This window comes from Abrus precatorius, unplaced genomic scaffold (genome assembly GCF_003935025.1).
Source record: "Abrus precatorius isolate BTA unplaced genomic scaffold, Abrus_2018 Scaffold9, whole genome shotgun sequence".
NCBI classification, from domain to species: domain Eukaryota; kingdom Viridiplantae; phylum Streptophyta; class Magnoliopsida; order Fabales; family Fabaceae; genus Abrus; species Abrus precatorius.
Window position 1 is genome coordinate 33,079,541 of NW_020874439.1, and position 21,700 is coordinate 33,101,240.

The 21,700-nt window shown below is 29.7% G+C and overlaps 2 protein-coding genes and 1 non-coding gene across 3 annotated transcripts; 2 read left to right on the forward strand and 1 right to left on the reverse strand.

Annotated features, from left to right (window-relative positions):
- The first annotated feature begins 1,220 nt into the window (after positions 1–1,220).
- On the forward strand, positions 1,221–4,316 carry LOC113851264 (protein INVOLVED IN DE NOVO 2-like). The gene is made up of 6 exons (XM_027481731.1): positions 1,221–1,416; positions 1,951–2,099; positions 2,417–2,506; positions 2,792–2,929; positions 3,689–3,916; positions 4,041–4,316. The coding sequence occupies exons 1-6, from the start codon at positions 1,221–1,223 to the stop codon at positions 4,314–4,316; spliced, it is 1,077 nt and encodes a 358-aa protein (XP_027337532.1).
- Positions 4,317–6,583: 2,267 nt separating this feature from the next.
- LOC113851743 lies at positions 6,584–6,713 on the forward strand. Its single transcript, XR_003502309.1, has one exon. It is a non-coding gene; the product is annotated as a small nucleolar RNA snoR143 (small nucleolar RNA).
- A 1,361-nt stretch (positions 6,714–8,074) lies between these two features.
- LOC113851644 (expansin-A4-like) lies at positions 8,075–9,807 on the reverse strand. The gene is made up of 3 exons (XM_027482189.1): positions 9,660–9,807; positions 9,113–9,431; positions 8,075–8,384 (listed from the first exon to the last, which is right to left on the reverse strand). Exons 1-3 carry the CDS (start codon positions 9,805–9,807, stop codon positions 8,075–8,077), a joined length of 777 nt encoding a protein of 258 aa, XP_027337990.1.
- Positions 9,808–21,700: the final 11,893 nt, after the last annotated feature.

A 21,700-nucleotide genomic window follows, 5' to 3' on the forward strand; every position in this document is an offset into this window, starting at 1 on the left:
AGATCTCTTTGACCTTATTGATACTTCAAGATTTATAGGTAGACAACCAATGTTTATTGCAAGTGTTGAGCATAATTTTCTGCCTTGGGGTCATCATTTCATTAGATTTAACATTATTATTAGACATGTCAGTGCAAGAGCAATCTTAAATATGTAAGTATAACAAAATAGATTTCATCAAAACTAAGATATACTCATTAAGAAAGTGGTTGCATGTCAGTGGCACACTGAGTTGATAACCTACTTCTCGAAATATAATGTTTCTGTTGTGGTTAATATTGATATATAACTAAAAGTAATACTAAATACTAGAGGTTACTGGACAAATTATTCAAATACATAGTTTTGGTTTTGAATTTTTGGAGATTATTGTTCAATTTTAGCTATAACAAAGTTAGAGCTGAGTAACAAATTGATCAGAATCAGTGATGAACTAAATGTTGATTAGAGATTCTTGAGGTAAGTAATTAATCTCCCAGAGAACGACTACAAAACTACGCTTCTTAAGAACACACACAATGTTTAGCCATTTTCTTTTTAATTTGACCGGTAACTGTTTTTCTTTTTAATTTAGTTTTCATACATGCAAAAAAACATTAACAGGAATTTTGTTTCTATTAGTTTTTATAATAATTAATTTTGAAAGCATGTTTTATCATATTTTTTAATTACTTAATAACATAAAAATTTTATATTGACAGTACATTAAAATACTATATATATGGAATTTAATTATCTATCAGTGTTAAATATTTATATTAACATTTTTAAAAATATTTACGTTTAATAAAAATAATCTGAAAACGTGTGTTTCCGAGACTCGATATCCAACGAGGCCATTAATAAGACAGTTATTAATGTAACGCATGAGACTACTTCCATTTCCAACCCCACTAAACCACTCTTAAGTATTAACAAAACGTTTCAGTTTAAAGTAAAAATGGGTAACCATCAAATATCAATCTTAGTACTCATCTAACTTGCAGAAGTACCTCAACACACTTCCCTCTTGTCAGGTATTCCATGCTATATTCATTGTTTATTTCGATTCTACCAGCTATTATTTGTGTTTTGTTCTTTTCTTACATTTTAAGGCTGATTGTAGAAGTAATATTTTGATACTTGGTTTTAACTTTTAAGTCGTTTGACTTGGCAAAAGAAATTCAATAAACAAAAAAATAATAAATAGTTTTTATGTAGACACCTTGATTTATATGCAGATGACGACGAAGCGTAGTAATGAGGAGGTTGTGAGAAACCTTCAGAAGAAAATTGAAATCCAGAAACAGAAAATTACTGATGTGGAGCATAAAAATACAGAGAAAGCTGATTGTATGAGCAAACTCAACGAATCCGTCAACGTGGTTATGGAAATAATGAAGAAGAAAAATAAGCTGCATGAGGAATGTCAGAAAGGTGTGTGTGTATTTATAAGCCGAGATAGTGGAGATCATTAACATAAGTTTTCGTTTTCTTCAAATTATTGTTTTCTAATCCGCAATATTTAAGGATTGGCTTGCAACATTAATTATGATTACTATAAACAATCATGAGCTTAGAAACTTATTGCCTGACTACAGTTTTGTAACTTTTGTTTGATGAAACACGAAAAGGGTAACAAACTTTTCCTTTTATTTACAAATGTTTATTGAGAACATTGCTTTACAATACTAAAATCAGCCTTAAATATAAAAGAAAATTTCAAACCATATCTTGAATGATAATCTTAATGATTATCCGTGATTCTTTCTAGAATACTCAACTACTAAATCAGTAATACGATGTGACTCTTCTCTTAATGATGATTTAATGCTTGATCTTCATTCTTTCTATTTTTGAGCTTATATTCTGTTGTCCATATAGGAGGATTACACTAGAATATCATTAGATTTTATATTTGCAGGTTTCCTATATTTTGTTATGTTGAAATTAAACGTTTATACTTCTCAGAATTACAACAAATTAAGGTCATGAACTCTATTATGGGATATGACATGGAATGTTTAAAGAAAGAGCACAGGAAGATCACCAAGGAATTGGAGGAGAGTAAGGCTCTAAATGATCTGCAGCAGAAGAACTTTGCCGAGGAGATTCAACAGGTCAGTAGCAATAATCAGTACCTTCGGACATGTTTAACTCAATGGAAGCTTGTATCGTTTTCTATGAAGGACAAACGTTTTGTTTTTCAAGTGTTGTTTACTAATTAACATTACGAGTTTAATTTTAATAAAAAAAAATTGCGTTTAATGTTATTGTATATTATTAAAGTAAAACTAATTTTGATTAATAAACAGAATCAACAATATCTAAGGAACTACACATAAGTTTTATCCTTCTATGAGAATTTACACTTTTCCCTTGTCTATTTCTTGTTGAAAACGTTGTCTAACACTGTAGGCATTTACCATGTTTTCAGAAAGTAATGCAAATTAGCTCTCTTCAGATGGGTGCTCTGAAACATCAGAATGATGATAAAAATGTTTCAAAATTGACTGAAGATTTTAGGGTCCGTGTAACCTGTGTTTAAGCTTTGTAAATGTGACAAGTATCCTTGTCAATATAGGAATTGTGTATTATTAAATGTATTTGATTATCTATTTAATTTATATAGGCTCAGAAGGAACAACTTAATGCCAAAATATTTAAGTTGTAAGAACAACTGAAAAGCAAAGAAAAGCTGGAATCGGAGATTGAGATACATAAAGCGAGATTACGCGTTAGGAATAGGGAGATTTTGGAACTTAAAGGGAAATTAGATGTTATGAAGTGCATGGAAAGTGAATTTCTGAAGACGGTGGATGCTTTACCTATGAATATATGGGAAAAGGAAGGGTCCCTTCAAGAGTTGGAAGATTTTAACCTATCACTAATCATTAAAGAACGTGCGAACAATGATGAGCTTCAGAATGCTCGAAAAAAATTGATTCAGGTAATTATATTTTCTTTTTATTTTTAAACTCGATGCATCTTCTGTCTTTACTCTTTAGAGTGGTGATTCTTCAAATGAATTATGGAGAGCATTTTTTCAGTCAGGTCTAGTTTTAAGCTTCTTTTTTTTTATATAATTATGTTGCTGCCATTGGAAGATAATGCCCTTAGTCATATGTTTGAGATCATAGAATATAGTATTTGATTGATCGAATGATTGATGAAACTATTATGGAATTCTCACAATGCCAGAAATAAAAGTCGCTTTGATTTGAAGTACACGTGGTATTATAAATTTACATTTTCGTGTAACACATTCCTCTTTGTTGTTCATTTTATGGTTTGAATTTATGAGAAATGAAAAATTTACTGTTTTTATTTCATATAATTGACATATATTACCCAAAAATGTTTGATTATCTAGAGGGCAGTAATTTTGCCAAGTTTTTCTTTTTGAAAATAAAAATAATAAATGTTGATTGCTTATATGTTAACACTATATATTTTCATTATAAATACAGGCTCAATTTGGATAAATTTTTCAATGAGTATTGATAGGAGACAAAAATTAGTTAAACAATGGATTAAATTCACTTGTATGTTTTTTTTTAGTTCATTTATATAGTTTTTCAAAAATTTGAAGTGCATAATTTTTTTTAACTTGTGATAAAAATATTTTTTTATTTTTCTTTAACAAATATTTATCTAGAAGTTTATCTAGACATGAGTATTTCTAAAATTTCTTTGACTTTTGGTCTATTTACTTTCCATTCTCTTGCAGGGCATTGCAGAGACATCAAGCTCTCGTGCCAAAATTGGTATAAAGAGAATGGGGGAAGTAGACATTAAGCCTTTTCTTGAAGCTTTGAGATCGATGAAAAGATATTATAAGGATGAAGCCGCGGAGTTGTGTTCATTATGGCAAAAGAATGTGGAGGACCCCCGTTGGTATCCATTCAAAATAATCACACTTGATGGCAAATTCCACGTAGCATCATCTCTACTCCTACATTTTTATTTGTCTCGTTGTTTTAATTCCATGTACATGGCCTTGATTTTTTACAAGATAATAAATATATCATGAAAATGAACATGGCCTTATTTTTTTTCAGGAAATAATAGATGATAAAGATGAAAAGCTGAGAACACTGAAAATAACGTGGGGTGATGGAGTGTATGATGCAGTGGTGACAGCTTTGAAAGAGATGAATGAATGTAATCCAAGTGGGAGGTATGTAATATCTGAACTGTGGAACCAAAAGAAAAGAGAGAGAGCAACCTTGGAAGACGGAATCGAATTTCTATTGAGCCAAAGGAAAACCAGAAAAAGGAAAATAGATCATGCATGGAGTAAGGATGATAGTTTGTATGATAGTTTGTTTGGCTAGCTGAAGAAAAAGTGCTTCATCATTCATTGGCCAGCATTTTACGTTAATTTTCTTCTGATAGTTGGTTGGGGTGAAGGTTGTTGAGTAGTTAACGAATGTAAGATACCTTGTCATTGTTTGGAACATGTTTTTGCTAGAAAGAAAAAGATTCTAAACCTTAGTTGATATCAGTGTTTTTTTCGGGGGCAAGGTTGATGTGTGGTTTTCAGCTAGGGGTTAATAAACCGGCTACCTTTTGTAAATACAATTTAAATTTTAGTAATATAACTAATATTTTAATTTAAATTAAATAATATAATTAAATAAATTATCTTATAATTTTATTTACATAAACATAAATCTATTCCTTACATCATCCCTTTTAAATCTTATCTTAACATATAAATTGAATATTCTTTACAGCAAACTCGGTACCCATCTATTAATAAAATAAATATACATACAATTAAATAATTAAATAAATAAGTGTATATTTTAAAATAATATTTTTATCATATAATATTGAAAGAATTCAATTAAAATTAAATAATTAATATATGTCAATAATCATAAATTTATGGCAAAATTCTTAAATATAAACTTCAAATTTTAAAAAAATTAAAAAAATTATTTTTTTATACAGATAAAGATATGCATTTACATATAGATTTATTTTAAAAGAATTAATAGACTCCCCTAAAATTATTGTTTTCTTGTAAAAAGTTATCTGTGGAAGGCTTCTAACTAATATTGAAAGATTTAATTGTAAAATGACTAAATGTTTCTTATGCACTAGATGTAATGAGGTCGTAATTCATGTCATAAAGAATTGTTATTTTGCTTCTTAGATTTGGTCTGAATTAATTCTAAGTGAGTTCTTTTCTTTAGTCTTAGTCTTTTTAATTGACTTTCTTTTAATTTATCTGTTAACAATATTTCTTTGCAACCCTTTTGAGATATTTTGTTTGACATAGTGACTTAAACTTTGTAACATAATAGAAATTGTACAGTTTTTCAGAACTCTCATTTAAATAATGATGCTTTACTTCATAAAATTATCTAGAATTTTGATTTTCTTTCTTTGTGTTGTAGTGGAAGTTTGCAATCTACTATAGGTTTTGAGAAACCTCAAGGCACAATTAGATAGCAATCTCCTCTAGAAAAGCATTTTAAGTTGAACATTGACGGATTTGTTATGCATAATTGGGGTTCTGTTAGATGTGGAAGCTTTATCTGTGATTACACTGGTGGCTTTATAGCATGCTTTTGCAATACCTTTTCTCCTTACTCTCTACTGGCAGCTGAACTTTGAGAAATTTTTTGGAATCTCAAACTAGTCATTTTTTGGAACATCCATCTTATTTAAATTGAAAATGATTGTAAAGAGATCATATTTTTAATTACTAACATTCAATTTAGAAACCATCTTTTATTTTTTATTATTCAATAAATTAGAATTTTTTTTCAAAATATTAAATTTGTTAGATTTAGTTATGTTTTTCGTAAAGCCAATCAATGTGCTAACTATTGGGCTAGGTTTTTGATTTGTTTTAATGAAACCCCTCCTCCTTTAGAATCACTTCTTAAACTTAATTCTCTTAGTTCTTGAATTAAACTTGCTGACTAGTTTGTTTCTTTATTTTTGAGCTTTGTAGCCCCATTATTAATAAAAATAAATAAATTAATGGACTATTACACGCAATCTCTTTTAAAAAGCTATTAAAATATGTTATTATATATATATATATATATATATATATATATTTTAGAATTATAAGTTAAAACAATAATTATTATAAAAAGATAAAATTAAAAAAAGTGAAACCCTAAAGTACGGTTCTATATATTTGCTGCATAGTTACATATTCTCCTGCTTTCAACAGTTTTGTTGAGACGGAAAGGGGCTGTGATTACAAAGAGAGAGGGCTCGAGTGGGAAGCCTAATTCGATGCGATGAACGAGTTTAGAACTTGATGGTGCCGCCATTCCCTTTTCACCAAAGGGGTTTAGCTTGGGTATCTCATTTTCTGTTTTCCCCCTCCTCTTTCTGTACCCTTCACTTCAATTTGAATTGGGTTTTTCCCACTGTGACAGAGCTTTCAAAATTTACACTTGATATGAGCCCTTACCACATGACCCTTCATTGTTTTTTGAATTTGTTTTCATCAATTTATCTTCAAAGTTTTGTTTTTTGCACTGGTTTTGTTTAGTACGAGGAAACAGTTTGGTTTTGTTTTCTCGTTGAAACATTGGTGCGCACATAGAAAGCCTAATTAGAGTCACTGCATATTTCTGAGGAATTTGGAAATACTGTGAGTGTCTTGTAATTGGGCAGCGGCCAGACAACCGTAGAGATGGTATCCACAGATGGTGGGTTTTGCTTCTTTCTCACTTGTCTACTGATTCCATCCCACATTTTCTCTGTTTTGATTTCAATTTTGGTTATTTTTCTTCAAAATTTCTGAATGGTGTTATTTTGTCAGGAATTTGAAATGTTTTCGAAATTTAGAATCAACTGGCTGCATATGCCCAATTTTGTGTTCATTTCTTAGGATAAAAGTTTGGAGCTTTAAAATTTAAATCATTAAACAATGAAACAAGGCTTATGGGTGTGGAGATGGGAAATAATTGCATGGTAATTTACTTTTGATTGTGAAAACTAAGGAGTTTTAATTATTGATTTTAGCAGGGGAGGTAGTGGTATATTAAAAAAAAACACATAAGTGTTTTTTAATATAAAATTGCTTGCAATATAATCTAGTGAAAGGCCCAACTAGCTGAGGACAAAACTGGGCTTCCAACTTCAAGTGGTCCTCATAATACAATCTTGATTCCTAAGTTATGAAATCACTAGTTGCGGTAAGAGCAAACCGTCCAAAAAATATGAACAGTGCCCACTTTGCTTTAAATTATTTAAAGCAACCAAGTAAAACAACTCTAGACTAAATATATTCATATAGTGAAATGATATATCCATCTTTAAATTATTCAATGAGTTGAAATCGTGATATATTTTATATCAAGGGTAGATGCTCTTTTAGTGTGGATCCAATGTGACTTGTAGATATTGATGTTTTTATTTTCAAAAGATGGGATCAATTTGAAATTTTTTTTTTAAGAAATCTCCTTTAAATCAACTGATAATATCCTTGTTACTGTTAATATTTGTCGTGGTTAAGCAGTACTAACAGGACCCTAAATTACAAGTTATAAGATTGTCTAAAGTTTACTCAATATTGAAGATATATTTAAGTCATATATGAATCATTTTTAATAAATATGTTGACAAATCAGTCCTAGTATATATATCTTTTACATTTGAGTATAATTAATAACAATGGTTAGTGATTAACTAAATCAATAATTACTTCACGGGTGTCAAGGCAATTATATGAATACAGTACTATTACACATTAAAAAAATAAGCTTTACTATTATAAAAAGGCATACATGAATACTCAAATGATGGAATAAAAAATAAATACTATGCAGTATGCATTGCTGCGGGCTTATGAATTTGCAGCCACTTCAGCTCAAATTTCACTCCTTTGTCCCATTTTCTCTCATATGTACCACAAGATGTACACGTTGCCCCATGATAATTGATCCTTCACTCCCAAAAACACAGGTTCAAAAGTCAAAAAGGTTCACTACCATTTTCGCCCTCATATCCACATTCCAAGGAAAATCATAGATAGCAAACAAAAACATAAAAAAAAGGTAGCAGAACAAGAGGTTCAAAAAAGCAAATAAACCAAACATGGCATAGTAACTTGGAATTAGACCCTGAAATTCTTCCCCCTGAAGGTTTGGCCAAATTGCCAATTACTTGGGACAATGTTCCACGCGGTGGAAGTGCGTCTGTCACTGCCTGTGACCCTGAAGGACAGTGACTGACCAATCAAAACCGCGTTTGATTGCCAATTCTGCCCCCAGTTACGACTCATGCTCATCCACTCTGTTTTAGAACCTTTGACGCTCGCCCTCACGATATCCCCTGCACCCGCCACGTTGGTGATCAAAACCAAGTTGAAGTAACGGAACCCGTTGATCGTGAACCTCATTCCTCCCTGTTTTCGGCACGCTACCCTGCACCCCACCGCACCCAATCCCATTCACAACAATGCCAATAATCAAACACAAACTTTACACACACATATATGCATCATATCATCTAATACAAAGTACTATTAGGATTTTGGACCAACCACATTTTGTAAGAATAATGATACACTTTTTTTTCTTTTTTTTTTACATTTATATAATTTTAAATAATTAATTATAATTAACTTTAATCATAAAAATAATCTAGGTTGAGAAGAATTATTGCGTCTCTTTTCATATTCACGTGATGCTGTTGTCTGAAAAGCTACGTGAGAAGATTGAAATCTGGGGACAATGACACAACGGATCAAGTAGTCATTATTGTACAGCAAATTTATTAAATTCCACGAACGCCACGCAGGCTTGTCGTTCTGAAAAGAAGAACTACTTCCTCTGATTTTTTTATTTTTTTTTATAAAAAATGAAAGATTAAATTATTAAGATTAAGGATATATAAAAAATGCATATTTAATATTTTTCATGCAACAAATCAGTGCTTAAAATTATAATGAATAACTAATTTAATTCCCAAAATTTAAAAATGTTAGTTAGGTCCCGCTTAATTTGTTTTCGTAATCAAATTCTCATAATAAGCTTCAACATAAGATTTGTACACGTATATTAATCACATTAAATAAGCTAAAATTAATTATATTTTTTAAAATAAGTTGAACGCATGACACCTTAATATGATACGACACCTTTTAGCTTACCGGCGATAAGAGACGGGAACGATTCCGGCACGGTACTGGGCGATTTTGAGGAACATGGGCATGGCGAGGTCGAAGTGAGGCCTTGGAGGGTTGCACCATCCACCATTGTCGCTGGGTAGAGCGTAGTTTGGGGGGCAGAAGTTGGTGGCGGTGACAAAGATAGAAGGGTTACCAGGATGGCACCATTGTGGGTCACTGGTGCATTTGATCTCGAAACATGCTCCACAACTGAACCCATTGTTGAACAGAGCAGTGCTCAGTGCTGCAGTGTTCACACCATACCCTTGGCTGTATAAGTTCCCATACCCACATGCTCCTCCTGCATTTAATGCATGGGGGGATCAAACTTACTTAGAAGTTTTAACATGAGTATACTTAATATTTAATGCTGATATTTATTGTATAAGTTATGTGTAACATTATCATGATATTATATTTTTATTATAGTATATAGTATTAATGTTTTGTTATAAACTATATTGAATAATTAAGAAGTTGTGTAAGAATAAAAGGTAATGAGATTTAAAATTCTTCATAGTATGTGTACCCATAGTTCCTGAGGCGTCGCTGCCACCGTAGAATGTAGCATGAGCGGTTTGCCATAGCCCACCGGAGTAGACGCCGGGGATTTTGGCGAGGGTTGGAGCGAGTAAAGAGAAGAGGGAAACAATGGCGATGATGCTGAGCGTGGCCATGGCTTTTGAATGATTCATGCAATGTAATCTTGATGTTGAGCAAATGGAGGAAAGGTTGGAGAGTATTTATGGAGGGAAAGTAGGGTCATAGTGGGGAATAAAAGGTGAAATTTTATGAGACCATGTTATCACCCTTTGGCCTTAATTAATGTCTCTATATCTTGGTTAAAAGTAATGTTACATAATACTATCACTACTCAATATTATGTAATGTTATCACCCTTTAACCACATGTTAGTATATTATTTTGTTGTCCATGTTTGATAGTGATTAATTAATGAATAAATTTACTTTCATACTACAACGATTATAATAATTAACAACTAATCAGCATTTGGAAAGAAAAACGAGGGTGAAGAAAGGTAGGAGTTAGCATCAAAGATAGTGGAGAGAGTGAATGAGACAAAAGAATTCCATTCAAGAAGGCTGATATCAAATCGCTTTGCTTCATTTGCAAGTTGTGCTATCAAGCAACCATTTCTGTATTTGGAAATTGGAATTCTGCTCTGTTTTCTTTTGCTCTGTTTCCCTTTTTTTTTCGGGTTCGAACAGAGTCCATCTACATTTTTATAGGATCCCCACAATTTGACCTTTGTAGTTAGCAGTAATTTGGAGAAGTATCTGAAGTTACCAGGATTGGGGATAGCAATGTAAATGATAATAATAATAATTTTACACTTTTTAAAAATTTATTATATTTTTTTAGTATATCTCCTCTTCTTCTTTTTTCCTGTATTCAAATAACACTTCATAAAACGGCCTTCAAAGTGTCATCGCTTCAATGAAAGAGATTATTATAACTTGATATATACTTCTTTAGTATAAAGCAGGTTAAAAGAAGAGAGAGAAAAGGATAAAAAAATATGATTAATAATGTCATAAAAGAAGAAGAGAGAATAAAAAATAAATATAAAAATACAATTATAATATATAAACATTTTAATGGTAAAAAGATTGATTAATTTTTTTTTATACTAAATGATCCATTAAAAGAGAAAATGACACATACATTTTATGTAATTCACAATAATTACGAGACTTACAATATATATATATATATATATATATATATATATATATATATATTTCTCTTCATCTAATAAATAAAAAAAGTTTTTTCTAGTAATATCAACACGCATTTAACATCATTTATCTTATCTATTTTTTTTATTATATTATATCACCAATTACGACTTCTCTATTTTGTACTGTCTATCTCTAATAAGTGTAAACATCCAACCACTTTCCATAAAAAATATGAAAATTGGAGGACAACACCATAGTAAGGTAGACAGGGTTTGCTTTCCTAGGTTTGATTTCACAACCTTTAGTAAGAATATGTATTGAAAATTTTAAAAATGTTTTTATTGTTTGATTTGAAAACTTGACACTAAATATGCAAGTTTCCTTATCAAAATTATGTGTAATTAAAATTATTATATTGCATTTAGTTTTTTTAATATAATATTTTGTCTAATCTAGTATTTATCACACAAATCAATCACATAAAAATGTAATAATAATGAAAAATCAAAAGCTTGCTAATCACTTTTACGAAAAGGATAGATAGATACAAATATATGTATATTAGCTATTTTTGTTAGACTTCACGTTGTATTCCATGTGAGGTTTGTCTAATTCACACATGGAAGTCCCGAATTCTAATTGTTAGGTTTTTCTTATAAAAAAAAAAATTCATTATAAAATCTTTGTGATAATTGTCAACATTGTAAAAGTACTAACAATAAACTTCAAACAAAAGAATAAGAATAAAAGAAAGAGCGATAGAGTTTGCAAAACTGTAAAAGAAGAAAATATGCCCGTCCATTCAAAATCATCTAAAGTAGTATTAAGCCTCAGTAAATAATATAATTATATTAAATATTTAAAGATTTTTTTAATTTACAGTGGTTTTACCTGATAATATTATCAGTTATATTATCATGATGCTATATAATCTATTTTCATCCTTTAAGTTAATCCTGGTGAATGTAATTAAACCTGCAGGCAACACTGATCCACACACAGACCAATATTTTTGCTTCATGGTCACACAGCATCCTGAATTATATTGTTTTTAATTAATGTCACAATAATATGTTTACGATTAAATTATACATATATAGATTAAACTAATAAAAGAATGCATATTTTTTATTAATAATTTAACGCTAGAGCAAAGTGAAAATTTTCAAAAAGAAAAAGAAAAAAAGGAGGAACTAATTAATGAAATGGTTTTTATTGTTTATCATCATGCAACTAATTAATGAAAGGCACTACCAACTCAAGAATTATAGCATTGACATGCACTTCCTTTAACATTTTGTACCTGTGAAAGTTATGACCACATTTCACTTTGTTTTACAAATCTTCATCAGTTACGTACCATCAAAAGTTCAAGGAGTTCAGATGTTTATTGCTTTCAAGTGCATATTGAATTCTTTAATCTGGTTTTTGAACATATGTACAATATAAGATGTTCTATAATATTTTAAAAGCAAAATTTAAATAAAAAATATATCTATTCCTAGTTTAATTGAAAGTGTATTATCATCGCAATTCAGTTATTAAAATTTTAAAATTATAACTGATTTTAAAGGAATTTTTAATATTCATTGTGCATATCTTTCCTTTAGTGACAAGTCTCAATCATAAGGTGGTAGGTAATTCGGTTGGGAGGTACAGACAATTAGCGGATGCCAAAGTAACAGATGATTCAAAGACATTCTTTTCCAATTTTACGACAAAGTGACCAAAGCTATCCCTTAAACTTTAGTTATTACCATTTGCAACATTCTATGAAACTTTATTGGTTCTCTAAACTGATTCCTAGTAGCTTCTTCACTCCATGGGACACCCTTTATTGAGGTAGGCAAAAGCTATGAATGTGTTACAAGTTTGATTTTTAAGCCACCCAATGAGATAATAACTTTTCACAATGTATATATATTTTGATATGACATATACAATTAAAGTCAATTTATCCATTTGTCTTAATTATGGTTTAATGATTTAAAATTAATTTAATAAAACTTTAAACAAATTAAAATAGATAACTTCAATTCAAGCTAAGTTATTAGAACAAGATTTGCATGCCACTATGATTGTCATAGATCTACTATCATTTGGGGGGAAAGAGTGAGGGTGCAACAAAATCAACTAATCTTAGAGTCCTTGCATATCTTTATGGAAATTGATTATGTGAAGATGTCCTTGGCTCAAGAAGGTTTAATAAGATCAACAAGCTTGAAGTTCAAGATATGGGAATGGGATTTGACCCAAAAAAGAAAAAAGATATGGGAATGAGACTTCTAGAGAGGGCAAAATAAGGTCACTTCCTCACAGAGAATATATTTGTCAATATAGTTGGTTTTTCATTGATTTGTACTTGATGAGTTTGCTTTTCTACATGTGACATAAGATTGTCAAAATAGGAAATCCAATTATCTATAATGAACTAAGAAATTTAGGTCAGGGTAGATTGAAGTAATTTAATTACAAGCTAAAAATTTACTAGTTGAATTCAATCCTTTATAGGTTGTGGACCAAATGAGTCACTTTTCTAGCCTAATTTTTTAAAAATAATTTCAAGTCTTAAAAAGCATTGCCACTAATGTTTAGCTTGATTTTAGATTTTGGTAAACTTAAACCTAAAGTCTAACTCACTCTAATAAGTTTAAGTTAAAATTATAAATAAAATTCTTTTAAAAAAAATCGGGCCAGGAGTTAACCCAACTTATTATGGGCTGATTTTAAATCTAATTCTTAAACTTTTTGATTAATCAATGGGCTAGCCCATCAAACTAGGGTTAATGCAGCACAATTTATCATTAATAAGACGTGTTAGGGGTATATTTATTCGACGTTTATGTTTAGAAAATAAGAATAAAAGAAAATAAATGAAAAGAATGGAAAGGACCATAGAAATATTTGAACATTTCAAGTTATAATTATGCTTTCTCTTATTTGAATGTTTAAAGTTAAATTGATAAAAAAAAATTATAGCAAATTTTTCTTTTAAATTAACAAAAAATAATAAGATATAGATTGGGAAACTGTATGGAAGTCCATCGATTACTTCCTTTGGTTTAATAAATTCACAAGCAATAGTAAGGTTTTGTTTACCTTTTTTGTTTCCCTCTATTCAACTTACTACGAAGGAATGAAATGGATATTTAGAAAAGTAAAAGTATTATTATGTCTTAGTTTGCCAATAGCATTCTAGTTGCTTGACATATAAGCAGCCTTTAGATTCGAGGGAGCTTGTAGGGCAGGATTAAAAAATTCACTGCACTAATTTCATTTTAATTTTAACCATTTATTGTGATATTTATTATTTTTAAATAAAAAAATTTATTTTATGATCAAGTTCATCTCCATTATTATAATAATGTCACTGTAGAGAATGTTCAAACTTTGGCACTTAAAATAAATATCTTTCATGCTTAAATTGATAATTTTTTCTTCTTTTATGGATGTTTATGTCAACAATTCAAAGACGGATTTTAGGACTTTGGGCCTATTGGGTCTTCACTTGTTTATGCGAATTCATCTTTCTGAGTCTGTTTTAAGAGAATATTAATTTGATTTGAAAAGGGGATTGAAGAACCTTAATGATTAAAGTTTAATGGGTACATAGAACAGTTTGTGTGTGAGGTCTAGTAGGTGTACCTTATGATTCACGTTGATTGTGAGGAAGAGTGACAAAAATTTATTAAAAACTATAAAAATTATACGAGTTTCAATTTTGTTCACTTTGAAATTAATGTTTTTTCTTTCATATCATTTTAATTTTTAATAAATTTTAGTTAATAATAATGAAAAGTGGATTTAGGAGGGAAATTATTGAGCCTAAATCTCAATTGCACATGCATTCACTAAAAATATATTTTAGTCACTTTGGATGAATTAATTCCTTCCTTAGTCATTCTTTAATTAGTAAATTGTACCAAATATTTTTGAATTCAAATAAGCTGCATTCACTCATTGCACATGCATGCAGACAAAGCTCGTGAAGCCCAGTTAGAGGGTCATCGTCAAACAATACATATACACTCAACAAATAACACTTATTGGGCACACCAACCTAATCTTCCTCTTCAGATTCATCAATCCTTTTATATTTATTATTGTTGATTGTGATTTTAATTTTTACTTTTTTGTTTTAAACTCCCTTGCGATCCTTCGGTAATGGTAGGAGGTGACATTTAATCCACGCACTAATGTTACAAATAATTAATTAGTTGAAGAATTAAAAACAAATTTATAATTAAAGCATATGTTATGATCAGAAAAATTGAACATTGAAATGGCTGAACTGTATTTGGTTTCGTATGAAAAGGACTGAAAGGAGCCATATTATTAACTCTGCATTCAAAACCAATTCTCAGATAAAGAGAGATTTCATTGGGTGATGGCAAAATAGCATGGAATCTTGGATCACATGCAACTTTCCCTCCTCCTATGGGTTGGAGTGGACAAAATAAATGCAATCATACGAAGAGCCCACTCATGCATGCAAAGTATTTCTTTTAAACCTTAATTATTGAAAATAAGTTTAAGTGTTTTCAAAAGATTATTAAAAATATATTTTTTTATATTAAAATATAAAATATATAATTTTATAATAATAATTTATTATTATTATTATTATTTATTTATTTAAATTTAATCCAATTTCGAATTCCCACCTCCAACATCATCAATTAGGCCACCTGCGTATTTTCCAAGTAACCCTTTTTGTTTGTAAGTCAAATTAAGCTACCAAAGTCCCAAAGTGAGGGGTCGAGAAAGTCGAATAATGATTTCCACAAAGCAAAATAATTTTTAAATTTTGTTGGTGTAACATTTTAACAGAGATATTCTCAATTAAAGAAGCTACATATCAATGGTTCAGCCGTTAAAATGAATCTTCAGTAATAGCATAATAGGATTAAAAGCTGAGTCTTGAACTGCAAAATTATGAACAATTTCTTTTAACATCTCTGCAATATGGTTGTTACACGTACTTTGATGATAATAATCTTACACTTATGTTCAAATAATACATAAATTTATGCCACTCATTGCACAAGATTCTAAAGAAATGATGCCATTTAAATATTGTTACTGGCAAAATTCACAATAACATATTAACTAATTTAATTATTTAACATGTACAGTATATGTTAAAAAAATTGATGCCCTCATTGTCAATGTTTGAGAATCTATGAAAACAATTATAGAAAAGAGATGGCTTTGGTTAAACAAGTGACTTTTTCTTTTCTTTTCTTTTCTTTTGAATTGTTGTCTTTACTGCGTCATATAATATAAACTATGTTACCCTATTTTGCTAACCCCTATATGCAACCTTGTGGATCACGTTAGCAAGAGACCCTTTTCAGTTTCTCTCTCATTCTATGCATCCAGGGGACAAATAGCTGGCGTAGCAAACGGAGACATGCTGTATTCACAAGTAATCACATGCTTGTTTCAGGGAAAATGGAATAGTGATGCCTCTTTCTCTCTCAACTACAGTCATTGGGTTCATTTAATCCAACCTGTATTAATTATATTATCTATGTTTTATATCCTATAAGATCTAGCCAAATATCATTTCAATAGGGGAGTGATTTGGCATTATGATTCTTTAAGCATGGTTGAAATTGCTTCCCATTGTGTGAGATCACTTTGCAAGCTTCACTTTTGGAACGTGCTTCCCAGCTCTTGCCACACAAACAAACTTTTCTTCACAACTTTTCTTTATTGCCATTTCTTGTCCCTTTTTTATCTATCCTTCTAATTAATCACAACTTGATTTATAGCATTTTATGATATTCTTAAGAAGAACATATCTTTATAGTGTATATATACTGGAAAGTTAATTTGTCCCAGCAGTATGAATGAACACAGTTTAATTTGTGAGAGATATAAGTACATAGTTTGATTATGGTTTATTTTCAAGCCATATGTGAAAAATGACTTATTCAGAAAGATAAAAGTTCTTTAAAAATTTAATGAAAGTGGAATTAAATTATAAATTAAACAGACCCTAAAAAGAATATCATAATATACAGTATCCTATTCTCCTGCTGTTATAAATACGTACGAGCCTCTTTGTATTTTCAACAAAATCATTCAACGTACCTTTGAGTTTGTGCTTAAGAAACCGTGACCATGTATTTCAAACTAGAAATCGATTATGAAGACAGACAAAGCAAGCAAAGCCTAAACATAATTAATTATGGGGAAGAAAGTTATAGAAAAAAGTAATTATAGATCCACAATTGAATTGAGGATCCCATAATTTGTCATATGGATGGACGAAATGATGCCCTGTCTAGTTTGTAATTTTGTTCTTTGCTTCGGTGCCCAACAAATAAAAAGGCTTCGTAGACAAAACTTTTTGTACATATATCGATCCTAGTCCTCATCGTCGAATCTACCAAATAAATTCAATTGAGAAAAGTTTCAATCTTGACGATAGATACCTTTCTTCAACTTTCAGCTACCGCTTTCAGAAAAGAAGTAACATAACCAACTTCTATTTTTGTAGTACAAGGAAACCAGCTTTTTCACCGACTATATTTTATTGAAACAGATCATCCAAGTTATATATGGTTAAGTAACTCGCAATCACTTCAGAAATAAATGTTGATTTATATGACAAAGAGGTTGATTCGTCCTAAATTTAAGGTTAAATTCGATTTGTCCTAGTGTTTTGGCTTAGCCATTATGTGATTTTGAATTGATTAGCTATTTTGCTTCACATAGTTAATTTCAATAACACAAATCGATGTTATTCTATTCATTATTGAAATAATGTTTAAATGATTTGATTTTAGTCATGATATATTTGAACGTACCACCTTTTTAAAAAAAAAATTTAAATATGCCATTTATCTGAAACCTTTTGACAATTATAGAGAGGCTTACTTTGACATGGAATTGTAGAGTCAAGTCAAGCTCAACAGCGCAACCATGCAAACATCCAGCAACTGAAATTGACCTTGTTTAACTAAGTGTACGTGTTAATTTAATGTCAATGAATTGAAGGTAACGTAAGAATCATTTCATCCTATGGTAGATATTTTTTCTTAATTATTCAATGGGTTTGGTATGAGATCTGGAATATGGAATCAGCACATGCATTTAACGCGTTAATATGGAAATTAATTTTAAATTCTTTAGTCTTCGTCAATCAAAAAAATTAAAACTCCCATAAGATTAAGTCCACAACTCTAACAATTTGCTTATGTTAGGTTCAAAATTGCACGTGACAAATTTATTACTAGGGAGTACCTTTTTGGTCCTCTCTCGTTTGGTGTATGCTGGTGACTTCTTGTTCCTTAATTAAGGCCTGATTAAATAAAAGGATAGTAAATATAATGCACTCATGGAGGATTTGGAGATGCCTTTATGGTCCTAAAGTAATTAATATAAACTCAGATCTATTCTTGCTTCTCTTACTACATATTCTTTCAATATTTAATCACGATATTCTTGTGGGAATTTTTGTAGGATGAGGGGTGAAAATAAACTTAACTTTACATGTTAAATATATGATATTAAAGTGTTATATTGAAAATTTAATAAAATAATAGTATTATAGCCTTACAGATATAGTCTTCTTCTTCTTGTTATTACTTATTTAAATAAAAAGAGGTAATATATTTAATAGATTTTTTAAATAGTTCAAAGTTTGACTTTAACTAGGATAATTTTTTTAAAAATTTTGGTCTAATCTATATATTTAATGAATATGCCGTTACTTTAATTAGGTTATTCTAAGCTAAGCAGGCACCATAGGACTTTAATCAGCATTTTGACTTATTTTCATCGTTATGTAAGATTAGTATAAACTAAATGGTCAAGTTAGTTACGAGTTAAATGTTAGCCCATAATTATAGTTTTTAATATACTATAAAGGCATTCTCATAAACAATTCAGGAAGATTATAGTGTCAATTTATGTTAATTTGACTTTATTATTATTATTATTATGTTAATATGATTCAAGTGTATAATTTGTTACACATTAAGAGGAATGTTAACAAAGATAGTATATTTAACTTAAAAGTTAGCCCAATTAAACTCTATCCAAGCGTTTAGTTATTTAGACTGGTTTGTTATTTCATTCTTTTTCCTTATAAAATTAGAGTTTATTTTAAATGATTCATATAATTAACTTATATTTAAAACCAAAATTACTTTGTAAAATACAAAAAAAAAAATCTCAAATTAAACAGTGTCCTACCTCTACTTTTAACATTAATTCAAGTTTCTTTTCCACCTGGCAAAGTCATGTTTCTTCTTTCCTTCAATATGCATTCTCTGGGGCTGATTCAATCATTTTCAAATTATACTAAAAACATGATGATGGAAAATGATGATGGAAAATGAGTGTTACATATAATATTGCAGTAACTTTTTACTGGCTAACCGACTTATAAATACCTATACCTCATATTGTCACATGTAATGAATATTGTAGTGTTTTCCATTTCTAGAGTTAGGATAAGGAATAATATCCCTTATATCAAATTTGGCAGCGCCACTTGTCTATTAATACTGTGTTCTGTTGAAGTTCTAATCTTTCCAGTTTTTGAAAAATACGGAACTTGAAACTATTCCAAAGGAGAAAAAAAATAGTCAATGGTTCAACAGGAGAGTTGTAGAAGATTGTATAACTATTGAAGTATCAGAAAAACAAAATTAAGAAGATGAAAAGGATTGTCATTATAGAGAAAAAAAATGTGTTATATAATTGGTAGCTTGTACGCTTCTGAAACATGAGATTAGACCAAAGTTAAGGAAAACTTGCTTAACCCGGTTCCTTCCTTTAGATTTCTTAAACATCATTGGTAAAGGTGGTGCAATTTGGTAACCAAATGAAAGAAAAGATACAAGAACAAGAAAAAACTAAGAAAAATCACAACCCAATGACCCATACCCGAACCCGGTGGCGGCTGTTAAGTTTGACCCGAAAAGCAACGGAGGAATAGACACGTTTCGAATAATAGTAAAGAAAAGTGGGACCCATAGTAATTGGTGAAGAAAGTGGTATCGATGAGTCACAACACAGATAAGATAAAGTGATAAACCAAAAAAATGTTAATAACTGCAAACATACTTTGACACGAAACTGTTATCTGTACTATTTCATGCTGTGGAATGATAATTAACTGCCAACCACTTTTTCTCTCTCTTTTTTCCCACCACATAAACTACCCAATTTTTCAACCATGCTTTTTTTCTTTTTAAATTTAATAAATGAAATCTATTTAACAGTATTTTTTTAATATATAAAAGAAGTGTGTTGTCAATATCGTCAACTTGTATGTATGTAATTGACAATTTTTCTTTTTTATGCTAAACCGTCTAAATCATTTAAAATTTATTTATCATATGAATCACCACAATGTATAGGTAAATTTGAAGATAAAATTTGCATCAATTTCTTGATTTTAATGTAAAATGTAAGTTGTGCGCTTGAATTTTGAACCAGTTAAATTAAGTGAATTTTCTTGACTGAACATATTAAATATCCTAAATTTTATAACAATATGCATCTAAGTAGCTTTCGCCTAAAACAATGTATCTGAATAGCTTGATCAGTCTTATCTGAATTTCCACATTGTTAATTAATTTTGAAAATTATGAGAATGATTACATAAAAAAAAAAAACGAATTCAGAGTTCGTTAAGATGTATCGTTAATACATAATTAATGAATGCAAACACTAATTAAAATTTGAAGATATTAATTAATAATATTTTAAGAGAATTCGTATTTTGACTGAAGGCTCTAAAACTTGTGTGGTAAACATTTACATTTGCATAAAAAGAATGACCATTAGTAGATCTCAGAGAAGTCAGTAAAATTATAACAAGCGTTTAAAGTTGTTAATTTGACCGTTTAAGTAGCATTAGATCCAATGCCAATTTTTTTCTCGAAAAACTACAGCATTAAATATTTTACTTCTGTGAACATAAATTTTCGTGACATTCTTTGATGGTTTCATGTTGGGCTTCTCATACTCTCCTTTTTGGTAATTTTATTATTACTTTCAACAAACCTTGACGTGTGAAAACAATGATTATTCAATATAGTTTTCAAATATGAAATTCTTCTAAATTTTCATGTAATTATCTGAGTGTACATTTATAATATTATCTGTTTAAAAGGACGAGTGAATGTTGTACCCCAGCCAAAATAATCAATTTCTTTATTTTTGGCTTGACTATATTTTTCTATATAATGAGAAAGATACCATTGAAAATGGACTCATCCGTGGCTTTTTTTCTTTATTATCTAAAACTAAAAGATTTGTGAGGATGACCTATCAACACCAAATTATTATATTATATACTCAAAAGAAGACTTATCAATTTTTTTATTAATTTATATTAAACTTCATTAATTATATGTTTTAAAATTATTTTTTAATAATTATTTTTATAATTGATTAAAAATGCATAACTAACAAGAGAAATAATAAATAGAAAATACGTAGCTAATGAGATTTAACCTCTGCATATTTATTAAGGATATATGATTTTTTGTATAACCTTGCACGTATAAAATATGGACTTAAAAAAGGCAAGAAAATGACTATAAAATAACTAAACTGAACTTACATAATTCTCCCTACAATTAAAAATTCATTAACACGTGAAAAAGGAAGGAACTAAAAGAAAAAAAATGAAAAAAAAGATGGACCACTAAAAGAGATAAACAAGGAAAGCAATAATTATAGACATTGGAGTTCCTTCTCATAGGAAAAGCCAAATCCACAATGGTTCTAATCCTTGTCCAAGGAAGAGTGAAGCTTACACGTGGCACTACCAATCCAAAGGGGTTAGAATAGGTCTCAAGAGGGTTTTTGGGTGGTGGGGGAGGATGACCTACTATAG